The sequence below is a fragment of the Nycticebus coucang genome, chromosome 18 (assembly GCF_027406575.1).
Source record: "Nycticebus coucang isolate mNycCou1 chromosome 18, mNycCou1.pri, whole genome shotgun sequence".
NCBI classification, from domain to species: domain Eukaryota; kingdom Metazoa; phylum Chordata; class Mammalia; order Primates; family Lorisidae; genus Nycticebus; species Nycticebus coucang.
In genome coordinates this window covers 74,639,083-74,651,234 of record NC_069797.1, presented here as the reverse complement: position 1 = coordinate 74,651,234, position 12,152 = coordinate 74,639,083, and the positions used below count along the sequence as shown (strand labels likewise).

General features: G+C 49.0%; 1 protein-coding gene across 2 annotated transcripts in view; it reads left to right on the top strand.

Moving 5' to 3' along the window:
* Window positions 1–8,318, top strand: part of SRP68 (signal recognition particle 68) — a 46,436-nt gene extending 38,118 nt beyond the window's left edge. For both annotated transcript variants that reach the window (XM_053568397.1, XM_053568396.1), the window contains 6 exons: window positions 1,480–1,636; window positions 2,331–2,425; window positions 3,453–3,582; window positions 6,127–6,202; window positions 6,518–6,570; window positions 7,497–8,318. In XM_053568397.1, coding sequence (XP_053424372.1) covers window positions 1,480–1,636; window positions 2,331–2,425; window positions 3,453–3,582; window positions 6,127–6,202; window positions 6,518–6,570; window positions 7,497–7,724 — 739 coding nt within the window. In that variant the 3' untranslated portion in view covers window positions 7,725–8,318. The remainder of the gene's footprint in view (window positions 1–1,479; window positions 1,637–2,330; window positions 2,426–3,452; window positions 3,583–6,126; window positions 6,203–6,517; window positions 6,571–7,496) is intronic.
* The last annotated feature ends 3,834 nt before the right edge of the window (window positions 8,319–12,152 follow it).

The window sequence follows — 12,152 nt, the reverse complement described above, 5'->3', positions numbered from 1 at the left end:
TCTCCCTGCAGAGTCTGGTTCTTGCTGGTTGCTTATTTTCTGCTCTTGGTTTTGCCCTTTTACTTAGAGGTTTTCCTTAAATGTCTGATGATCCTTGGTCAGAGAGTCTAGTTGAGAAATGAGGCTTGTCAGGTGGGAGTTCTGCTCTTCCACGAAGGACCCCAGCTCCAGAATCTTGAAGGGTTTCTCCTAGGATGATCAGATCCCTGGAGCACACCAGCCTGCTTTGTGGAGCTGAGCAGAAAAGGTCAGCATTTAGCTCAATAGTCCCTTGATCATTACGGAGTCATGAATTCAGCTGCGCCTAGAATCCCGTCCACAGGCATCTTTGTATCCTTGTCATGGGTGGTTCTAGTCTTCTGCCAGAGTAGGGTGGGAATCTAGAGGCATAAATGCTTCTTAAACAGATTTTTAAACAGTTAACCATGTTTTTACCCCTAAATATATATATATATTTTTTTTTTGTAGAGACAGAGTCTCACTTTATGGCCCTCGGTAGAGTGCCGTGGCCTCACACAGCTCACAGCAACCTCCAGCTCCTGGGCTTAAGCAATCCTCTTGCCTCAGCCTCCCGAGTAGCTGGGACTACAGGCGCCCGCCACAATGCCCGGCTATTTTTTGGTTGCGGTTTGGCCGGGGCCGGGTTTGAACCCACCACCCTTGGTATATGGGGCTGGCGCCCCACCGACTGAGCCACAGGCGCCGCCCTTACCCCTAAATATTAAAGGGACTTACCAGGTGATACGGTTGGTCAATGTGCATCACCATCTAAAGAGACGGTCCTTTGGTGTTTTCTGAGAAGAGAGGGTTGTCAGATGAGCAGGAGTAGACATAATAGAAACACTGTTTTGTAGCGTGGGCCAGGCAGGGAACTCATCCTCATTCCAGAGACTGGCTGCTCATCTGTGGGGCACCTTAAAGACTTACCGTGTCCTCTAAAATTAGCGCCTATGGCTCAGTGAGCAGGGCGCCAGCCCCATATACCGAGGGTGGCGGGTTCAAACCAAGCCCTGCCAAACTGCAACAACAAAAGAAAATATCTGGCTGTTGTGGCGGGCGCCTGTAGTCCCAGCTACTCGGGAGGCTGAGGCAGGAGAATTGCCTAAGCCCAGGAGTTGGAGGTTGCTGTGAGCTGTGTGACGCCACAGCACTCTACCGAGGGCAATAAAGTGAAACTCTTGTCTCTACAAAAAAATAAAAATAAAATTAGTCACTCTGTGACTCTTGAAAAAAGATACAGAGTATGTCATCGAAGCTAACATCAGATTTGTGATAGGATCTCATGTATCTCCTCTACAAATTTGCTACCAAATAGCAACCAAATTGAGGGTCCCTTGAGGCCCAGGCCAAATGGCCCTGCTGTGTGACACATCCTCATCTCACATTTCCCCTTGATCAGTCCCAACTTGTCATCCAGAGCTCTTCCCAGCACCTCTGCTTCTCTGAGCATGACTTGAGCTGACATGTGGTACATTCCAGCTACCTGACTTACATCAAGCTGTCAACAGCAATCAAACGTAATGAGAACATGGCCAAAGGTCTGCAGAAGGCCCTGCTGCAGCAGCAGCCCGAAGATGACAGCAAGCGCTCCCCCCGGCCCCAGGACCTGATCCGGCTCTATGACATCATTCTACAGGTGAACCTTGAGGACTGGGGAGGCAAGCACCTGTCCCTTGCCTGTGTTGGACACAAAATGACTTAACTCTGCATAGCAAAAGAGCTATGACAGGGTGGCACCTGTGGCTCAAAGGAGTAGGGCACCAGCCCCATATGCCAGAGGTAGCGGGTTCAAACCCAGCCCTGGCCAAAAACTGGAAAAAAAAAAAAAAAACGAACTATGACAACTAGGAGCTGGGCAGTAGCTAGGTAAAAGACGAAGGTCTTATACTAGTTCAGCAGTCTGTGAGCCCCTGTGTTTCAGATGTGTTGATGTACATTGACTAGTAAACCCATAGTTACTCATCATGTACTTCACCTGTGTAAGATATCCTCCCAGGTACTGGGAAACATACTGAAACATGAGTTCCACTGTCCCAGCTCCCTGGGAGTTTGTCAGTAAGACTGAGGGACCCACCAGCTGGGATGGTCCAAGATGTCTCTGAAGGCGGGTGAGAAGTGGGTTGAGTTGTAAAGGAAAAATGGGTTTTCAGTGTCAGAGGAACAGAGGCAACACCAGGTGTGGCTTCTGCCAAGTGACATTTCACAAACTTCTCCCCATTATTTTGAGCTCAGGCTTCTCCTCCCTGCCCCTATCTGTTCTTATAAGGTCTTCTTTCATAAACTCTATGAGGTCTTCTCTTGATGAATTTTTTCTTGTATCCGTTGTATAGAATCTGGTGGAATTGCTCCAGCTTCCTGGCTTAGAGGAAGACAAAGCTTTCCAGAAGGAGATAGGCCTCAAGACACTGGTGTACAAGGCTTACAGGTAACACCATGGGCCAGGCAGGGCTTTCCTCGGACTCCGAGAGTTATGCACACATTGGAGCATGCCCTGTCCCGTGGGCGATAGGATTGTCAGCCCTTGACTCTGTGGTTGCTTTGCCTGTCATCAGAGGATGGACAGCCCAGCACATTCAGGGAAAATCTCTCCTAAAGGTTCCAGCCAATAGAGTCCGGCATACTTCGCTTGCTTGCTCCGTAGATAGGTGAGGGGAGTTGGTGTGTGCGCACACTGAACTTGAAGTCTTCCTCCTCTTTCCTCCTTCCTCCCCATGGAAAAGGGACATGCACAAATAAGGGTATTAATTAGCAGAGCCAGAGTGGGCAGTTCAAGAAACTTGGACTGAATTGGGAGAAAGCTTGACTTCTCAGTAACTTAAACAAATCATGTTATTTGTAACTTGGAAGTAGGCTGGGTAGCAAGTCTGGAGTCTAGCCAGAAAGGCAGAGTAGGGTCATGTGCATTCATGCCCTTTTCTGGCCGTCAACCGCAGTGCACTCTGGCCCTCAGGGTGCCTCATCTTTGCTTATATGGCCCTCTTCTATCATTGCCCAGCAGCACCCAGGCTCTGCTAAGCCCAGTAGAGGAATTTCAGTTAGAAAGAAGCTTCTTTGGGTTTGTTTTTCAGTAAAGAGATGAGCACAGAAGAACACTTAGGACTTAGATGTGTAGACATGGGTGGGGGGGGGACTTATATTTGAACCAGACGATATTCTTCCTTTTGCCTGTCCCTGACCCAATTTGGAAACTCCCCTTCTTTGCAGAGTCAACTGTAAGTAAAAGACAGTGGCTCAGTATTGGACCTACATGGTCATCTGTGATAGCTGGAAAGAGCCTGCAGTTTAGCTGAACAAACCTGAACATTTACAGTGTACAGGGTCTCCCCAGCTGTGATCTTGGGTTTAGAAACTTATTTCCATATGTAAAATTGAGACTAAGCTGCAGTGCAGGCCTTGGTCTTGGACACTTGTTACTTTAGAATGCTTTTTGGCTCTTTTCTTCTCTCCCTCAGGTGTTTTTTCATTGCTCAGTCCTATGTGTTGGTGAAGAAGTGGAGTGAAGCCCTTGTCCTGTATGACAGAGTTCTAAAATATGCAAATGAAGTAAATTCTGATGCTGGAGCCTTCAAGAACAGCCTAAAGGTGAGTCTTTGATCTCTTCTTGTTTCCAAGCCTTAGCAGGTCATGGAGTGAGCTGTGGAGAGGCTATAGGGATGTACCAGCTAGGCCTCCTGCTCCGGCTGGCCTCCCTGGTTGTCTGGGAACCTCATACAGCCCTGGCTGCCAGCGATCTGCCAGCTGTGTAACTCATGGCTGTATCCCACCCCTGAGGAGGATCGAGATAAGAGAAGGAGAGCTATTTCTCTAGGTTAAAAAAAAAGTAATCGGCTCAGCGCCTGTGGCTCAAGCAGCTAAGGCGCCAGCCACATACACCTGAGCTGGCAGGTTCGAATCCAACCCCAGCCCACCAAACAACAATGACGGCTGCAACCAAAAAATAGCCGGGCATTGTGGCGGGCGCCTTTAATCCAGCTACTTGGGAGGCGGAGGCAGGAGAATCGCTTGAGCCCAGGAGTTGGCGATTGCTATGAGCTGTGATGCCACAGCACTCTACCCAGGGCGACAGCTTGAGGCTCTGTCTCAAAAGAAAAGTAATCTTGCACCTTAGGAGGCCAACATGGGAGGGTTGATTGAGCCCGGAAGTTGAGACCAGCCTGGGAAATAGCCAGACCCTGTCCTTACAAAAAATAGAAAAATTAGCTGGGCATAGTGGTGTAGCCTGTAGTCCTACCCACTTGGGAGGCTGAGGCAGGAGGATCTCTTGAGCCCAGGAGTTTAAGACTGCATTAAGCTGAGGGCGGCGCCTGTGGCTCAAGGAGTAGGGTGCCGGTCCCACATGCTGGAGGTGGCGGGTTCAAACCCAGCCCTGGCCAAAAACCACACACACAAAAAAAAAGACTGCATTAAGCTATGAAGATGCCCCTGTGCTTAACCCAGGGCAACAGAGTGAGACCCTGGCTCAAAAAAGAAAAAACAAACAAAAAACCCCAGAAAACTTGAAGTACAGTCTCAAACTTGGCTAGATGAAATTGCCTAGAAAGATTTAAAAAGAAGTCTGGGTCCCTCCCCCAGAGATTGCAGTTCTAATTGGTTCTGGGTGGGATTTGGAATGGGCATTAGGATTTCTAAAAGCCCCCAGTGATTCTAACGTGCAGCAGAGTTGAGAACCACCTTCCTGCACAGGTGTTGTACTAGACCAACAGCAGCTGGAGAGCTTGCCAGAAATGCAGAGCAGACTCTTAGGCCCCACTGGGACCTGCAGTCAGAGCCTGCATGAGACCACCAGAGCGTTCGGTGTCCACTAGCACTCAAGCACTGCTGACCTTAAGTACAGCAATGGAGGCCTTGCTTTATTTTACTGATTGTTGGATGACAACTAGCTTCTTAAGCGTGTAGACTGCTGTGATGATGTAGAGCTTATTAAAACATTGGCTGATCCAAGGAATCCATGTATATTTTACAAGTAGAGACTGTTTAGAAAACAGTTACTATATTAGTGTAATCGTGTGCCCGTGTGTGAGAGCTGCGCAGGAGGAACCCTTGCTGTTAGTTTGCCCAGGAGGATCAAGTAGAAACCAGATTTCTGTTTTCAAAGGGCTTGTGGTTCAGTGGCAGCTACAGACGTGCGCGCAGGAGCTGATGTGTGAATACAAAAGTAGTGAGAGGGGCCTGGAGCAGAGGCAGAGGGATGGGAAGGACAGATGGGTGTGGCAGCTGCTGCCTAGTGGGATGTCATCTCTGGACAGGAGAAAATGATACCTGTCTGATCTCATGTGCCGAATGGTTTTGTGGAAAGTGTCATAGAATGGAGGCATGAAGGATTCTGGGGTATCCAGACCTTGTCAGTCATTCCCATGATGCCAAGTAAGAGGCCAAGAAGAATGCATACCCCTTAGAAGCAGTGGGATGTGGCAGGGAAGAGCTTACACCTTTGGGCCAGTGACCTGGTTCTGAATCTCAGCTCTGCTACCACTGGGGGAACATGACCTCTCCACAGTTCGGTTTTCTCTCTCTCTCTCTTTTTTTTTTTTTTGGAGACAGAGTCTTACTTTGTCTACCGAGGGCGTCACAGCTCACAGCAACACCAAACTCTTGGGCTCAAGTGATTCTCTTGCCTCAGCCTCCCGAGTAGCTGGGACTATAGGTGCCCGCCAGAATGCCCGGCTACTTTTTTTTAGAGGCAGGGTCTCACTCTGGCTCAGATAGTCCACCCACTTCAGCCTCCAAGAGTGCTGGGATTACAGGCATGAGCCACTGTGCCCAGCCGTGCTTCAGTTTTCTCATCTGTGAAATGGGAATACAAACTACCTCAGGATTATTGAGAATATTAAACTAATGATTGTGTGAGCTGCTTGGAATAATGCCTGGCTCGCAGTATGTGATAAATGTATTAATATTATCATTATCATCATTACTGTTTCCAGGCATTATTACTTAAGCCATGACAAAGCTTTTCCCATTTGAAATAGGCTAGGTTTTTGTTTTGTTTTGTTTTAATAGGGAGAACCTTTGAAAAGGTCTAAAATCGTATGATAATACCAGTGGGATTGCTTAATTCAGGTTAGCATGGTACGCCTCTCTGACCCAGCCGTGGCCTGACGGAACACATTGTCTGAATCATTACAGGACCTGCCTGACGTGCAAGAGCTCATCACTCAAGTGCGGTCAGAGAAGTGCTCCCTGCAGGCTGCGGCCATTTTAGGTGAGCCCCTGGCCACATCAGGCATGGACTTGTATAGGAAGCTTTAGAGAAACACCATCGTTTTGTCCCTTCTCCTCTTAAGTATCTTCTATACATCTGTGCTAGCTCCCCTGGGCTGACAGCATTGGATCTGGAATTTATTGTCTGTTTACACCCCTTGACAGAAGTCAATTTGGACCCAGGAGGGAAAGGGCTAAGTTCCCCACCTGCTGGCTACCTTTGCTCTTGGGATTTAGAAGCCATGTGTGTGACAAGCCTCATGTGTGACTGTATCTGTGCTAAGTCCTTGTTCTCACTGAATGTCTAAACTTTCAGATGCCAATGACTCCCATCAAACCGAGACTGCCTCCCAAGTCAAGGACAATAAGGTACATCTGGGCTGTGGCTTTTGAAGATAAAAAGTAGGATTAGTAATCGTTAGGAATGTGTGCTCATTTGTAGAGCAGTGGACCCTCAACTTCTAAGGAAACACTCCATTTCCCTCCCTTCTCTTACTCAGAGACCTGAAAGCTGCCTGTATAACGTGTAGAACTACACTTTTTTTTTTTTTTTTTTGTAGAGACAGAGTTTCACTTTATGGCCCTTGGTAGAGTGCCATGGCATCATACAGCTCACAGCAACCTCCAACTCCTGGGCTTAAGCAATTCTCTTGCCTCAGCCTCCTGAGTAGCTGGGACTACAGGCACCCACCACAACGCCCGGCTATTTTTTGGTTGCAGTTCAGCCAGGGCCGGGTTTGAACCCGCCACCCTCGGTATATGGGGCCGGCGGCTTACCGACTGAGCCACAGGCACTGCCCAGAACTACACTTTATAAAGGGATTTGTTCCGTGATGTTTGCATTGGGTCAGGGGGCTGCACAGGTGGCCTTGAGGTTCCTCAGCTTTGGCCACCCGGACTTTAGCTTGTCCCCGTTTGGATTCAGTCAGGGGGCTACACAGGTGGCCTTAAGGTTCCTCAGCTTCGGCCACCCGGACTCTAGCTTGTCCCTGATAAGCTGAGGAGCTATTGCTGTGCAGTACAGCCCCCATGGGTGCTCTAGTTCGTGTGAACAACAGACCCCCCCCGCCCCCAACTTCCCCGACCCCAGGCTGCCCTGCCCTTAACCTGTCTGGGTTTCAGGGACTCTAACCTGTCAGGTAAGGGCGTGGTAGCACCGCCTCGTAGTAGATGGCAGGGATTGAATGAAATGGCGCATGTAAAGCGCCAGACTAGGCACTCAGCACGTGGTAAACGTTCCAAGGAGGGTCTTCTGTGATTAACACCCAGATCCCTCCCTTTGATTTGACTTCCAGCCTCTGGTCGAACGGTTTGAGACATTCTGCCTGGACCCTTCCCTTGTCACCAAGCAAGCCAACCTTGTGCACTTCCCGCCAGGCTTCCAGCCTATTCCTTGCAAGCCTCTCTTCTTTGACCTGGCCCTCAACCACGTGGCTTTCCCACCCCTTGAGGACAAGTTGGAGCAGAAGACCAAGAGTGGCCTCACTGGATACATCAAGGGCATCTTTGGATTCAGGAGCTAACCAGGCTCCTCCTCAGGGGCAGGGGGAGATGCTGACTCTTAATCTGTATTGTGAGAAAATCCCAGCAAGTTTCATGATATTAAATCCAGGTCTGCATTGGCCCAGGGCAGGAGTTTAACATCTTCAGCCCCGAGTTGCTATGTCTTGTGTGTTTGTGCACTTACGTTCTTAACCGGTGTGTTAGGAGGAACCCTGTCGTCTTCTGGTAGGTGTGTTCGGGGTTGTTCTGTCTCCTGTACCTCCTGGGAGAAGGGCCACTGGGAGCCGTGGTTGGTTGGTAATGCATTCTGGGGGCCCACACCAGGCATGGACAGGGTCTTGGAACATTTTGTCAAGTTTCTTCAGTACCATGGATTTGAAATGAACTCTTTCTTCCTTGCTGTGAGCATCCAGAATCCCTTGAACAGTTTGTCTATGACTGAAACATTGGCAACGTCACCCCCAGAATTACGGTCAGCCTTACTCCTCTTCACCTTCAAGTGAACGCTAAGAAGTTTCAGAACAAGCAGAGAGCTCTATTTTTAGAAGAAATATGTTGCATTCAAAAATGATGAAACCAAATCTTATATTAAAAGGCAAACATGGTGGAGACTGTGCCTGTGTTTTACATGCCCTCCGTCAGGTCTGATCCCACTTCTTCTTGGGACCCGGTGGTATGACCCCATGAGGTCAAGTGTGCCTTGACTTCCTGGCAACTGTGTGAGGCTAATACTAGATTTGAATGTGTTAGAGGCACTGTTTTTAAAGAGTTCCCAATCTGTAGTTTTGAGCTGCCATTACATTTTAATCAATCTCCTTTCTTGCCCTTTTTTTCCTCAGTCATCCTTTTTTACTTCTATTATAACATCAGTAATACAAGTCATGAAAGCAATGTAAGAAAACAAAGAATAAAAGTGATTTAAACATGAGATGTACCTGACACCCCTGAGACCCTTCGACAAAACTCCCTTGTCCTATAGGAAAGAAAATCCACCATGAAAAATGTTGGCTTAGGCGGCTAGGCAGGGCAGCTCATACCTGTAATCCTGGCCCTTAGAGAGACTGAAGTGGGAGGATCACTTGAACCCAGGAGTTCCAGAAAAACCTGGGCAACAAAAAAATTATCTAGGCAAAGGAGCAGGCACCTGTACTCCAAACTACTTGGGTGACTGAGACAGGAGGATCACTTGAGCCCAGAAGTTGGAAGTTGCAGTGAGCTATGATTGTGTTACTGTACTCCAGCCTGGTGACAGAGAAAAACCCTGTCTCGAAAAGAAAAAAGTGACTTAGATGTGTCAGACATCAGACTAGTTGATTCAAAGGAAAGGCCTTGTGATCAAAGATCTGAGAGCATTATTTCAAGGTAGAACCCCGCCGTGAGCACAGCCATGCCTCCTGTTTTCCCAGCGTCTTGTAGCAGGGATGGGCAAGAGCTAGAAGGGATGGTGGGACAATGAACTGGACTTGTCAGGTGTGTTTTGGCAAGGAGTCTGGAGATGCTTGGAGGGAAGATCTCTTCTCCAGGATTTACTTTGGGTCAAAGAGCCTCAGGAAGTTGATTTTTTTTGAGACAGAGTCTCTGTCGCCCTGGGTAGAATGCTAGGGCATCACAGCTCATAGCAACCTCCAATTCTTGGGCTTAAGCGATTCTCTTGCCTCAGCCTCCCAAGTAGCTGGGACTACAGGTGCCCGCCACAACGCCCGGCTATTTTTTGTTGGCAGTTGCCACTGCAGTTTTAGCTGGCCGGGGCTGGGTTCTAACCTGCCACCCTTGGTATATGGGGCTGGCGCCTTATCCACTGAGCCACAGGTGCTGCTCAGGAAGTTGATTTTTTAATTAAAATTTTCCTCATCTGTGCCACACAATGTGGAGATACCCTTACCCCTCAAAGACGTGGCACAGATGTTGGCCTCAGGTTGAGTTCCTGGGCTTTGATCAGGCCACTGCCTCTGACAGGCTGAGGGGACATTGAGGGGTAGGCTTCATTCTTATCCCCGCCCATCCTCCCAGGTCAGCCTCCAGGGTGATGGCTATGCTGTCCTCCAGCTCTGAGAAGCCAATTCCAAGCACCCCGTGCGGGCAGTCTCCAGTCTGCCTGTGCTGGGGTCTGTGGTGGGATCTGGCTCCCTCTGTTCTCTTCCTTGGTCAGTGTCCCTTTGTCTTGCTCCCCCCTTCCCCCGCCACCCTACTCTAGAGTGCTGGCCTCTATGGGGACCCAGAATCCAGACGGTGGGGATGAAGATGGAGATCATTCAGATTGTGCCTTCTCATTTCTTTCTCGCAGCCCCTCTAGGAATTCTGTCCCTCCCAGGGTGCCTGCTAGGGACTCTGAGTAGTATTGGCTCTTACCGGCCAGTGATGCTGTTTAATTTTAAAAGTTTGTGTTTACAAAGGAAGACAGACCTGACAGGGCTGAGGTCTCCATTAGCTTGCACAGCCCTCTCAGAGCACCCCTGGACATTATACAGGCTCTGTCATGGGATAGAGTACCAAAAGCAGGACCCCTTCCTGTCCTCAACTCCAGGAAGCGGCTCTGCCTCTGACGGGAACAGGTTACAAGTGGGGCCCTTGCTGCCTATGGGTGAGAAGGACACTTAGGAGGCCACACGGTCCTGCCTTCCCACGAAGCAAGAAATGCTTACAAGGTCACACATGCCTCAGATGGAACTGCACTTCTTTTCAAGTGAGTTTTCCTCCAGTCCCTCTTTCCTCCCCTGCCTTCCAGATGGACCCTGGAAGAGTCTATCTCAGCCTGGTGCGGTGTCTCACACCTATAATCCCAGCACTCTGGGAGGCCAAGGCCAATGGATTGCTTAAGCTCACGAGTTGGGAGACCAGCCTGAGCAATAGCAAGACCCCCGTCTCTACCAAAAATGAAAAACTGAGACAAGAGAATCAAGGACAAGACCTCAAGAGTTCAAGGTTGCTGTGAACTATGATGCTACAGCACTCTACCCAGTGTGACAGAGTAAAACTCAGTCTAAAAAAAAAGAGATCTTAGTGTCAACAGGAGGAAAAGCAGACCCCAGGCAGGTTTTTCAACCTTTATACTTGAAAAACCTGCCTAGGGTCTGCTGTGCAAATGTTTTGTTTCCATGTGTGTTAAGTGGTCTCAAGCTGAAGAAAGACTGGTGGCCAGCACTACTGGGCTGGAGTCCGAGGGGCGCAAGGCAGGAAGGGCTTTGCTGGCTGTCACAACTCAGTCTCCTGTTTTTTTCTCTTCTCACACAGTGTTTTTTTTTTTTTTTTTTTTTTGCTTGCAGTTTTTTTTGGCTGGGGCTGGGTTTGAACCTGCCACCTCCAGCATATGGGATCAGCGCCCTACCCCTTTGAGCCACAGGCACTGCCCCTCACACAGTGTTTTGATAAACTGTCTCCTCTCTGGCTTTACATTCAGTCAAGTGAGCAGATTGGATTCCCTGTTTGAAATCAAACATTGCTGGGCTTGCTTCCCATCTTATTTCCCTGGTGGCAACCTGAGCAATTCATGGTGACCATAAGGGTGACAGCCTGTGATGGGAGTGTACCCTCAACTCACAGGGACCCTGGGCTATCGCCAGGTCTTTCCTGCCCAAAACTGAGGTGATGGCTTCACCCCACTAGGAGAGGAAAACTGTCACCAGGGCCTTCAAGGGTAGAGACTGCTCTGTTCACCGTCTTGACTGAGGCAATGCTGATTTTTCACACACGAGGCATCATTAATTACACAAAAGCCCTAATTGATCACAGAATTCTAAACAGCACATTGCTGTCTGCAGCTTTGAGAAGCCTGGAACATTCAGAGGTCTAGGAAAATATCCAAAGATAGCAAAAATATGTGTTGGTTCTAAGGTTTTGTTTGAAGACACTTGTTGCTACAGAGGAGATGGAAACCAGATTTAGCTGTAAAATTTATTGATGTTCCAAAGCAAAGAGAATAAGTTGGAAACTGCCTGTATCCTGACAACACCATCTAGAAGTATCTAACCTGTTGGTCTGCTAGGTGTTAGAGAGCCTCCAGGTTGCTTGCACCGCCCCCAGCAGACTGGGAAGGCAGGCTGTGTAGCTGATAGTCCCCAGCCTGTGCTCAGAGGCTCTGAGCACTGTCTGGAACAAGTCAGGGTCAGCTAGAGCTATTATTATTTGGTACAAATTTAACAAAATATCTCAAATGGCGGGCGGCGCCTGTGGCTCAGTGAGTAGGGCGCCAGCCCCATATGCCAAGGGTGGCGGGTTCGGACCCAGCCCCAGCCAAACTGCAACAGAAAAATAGCCGGGCGTTGTGGCGGGCGCCTGTAGGTCCCAGCTGCTCGGGAGGCTGAGGCAAGAGAATCGCGTAAGCCCAAGAGTTAGAGGTTGCGGTGAGTCGTATGACGCCACGGCACTCTACCTGAGGGCGGTACAGTGAGACTCTGTCTCTACAAAAAAAAAAAAAAAAAATCTCAAATGGCAAATACTGGTGGAATACT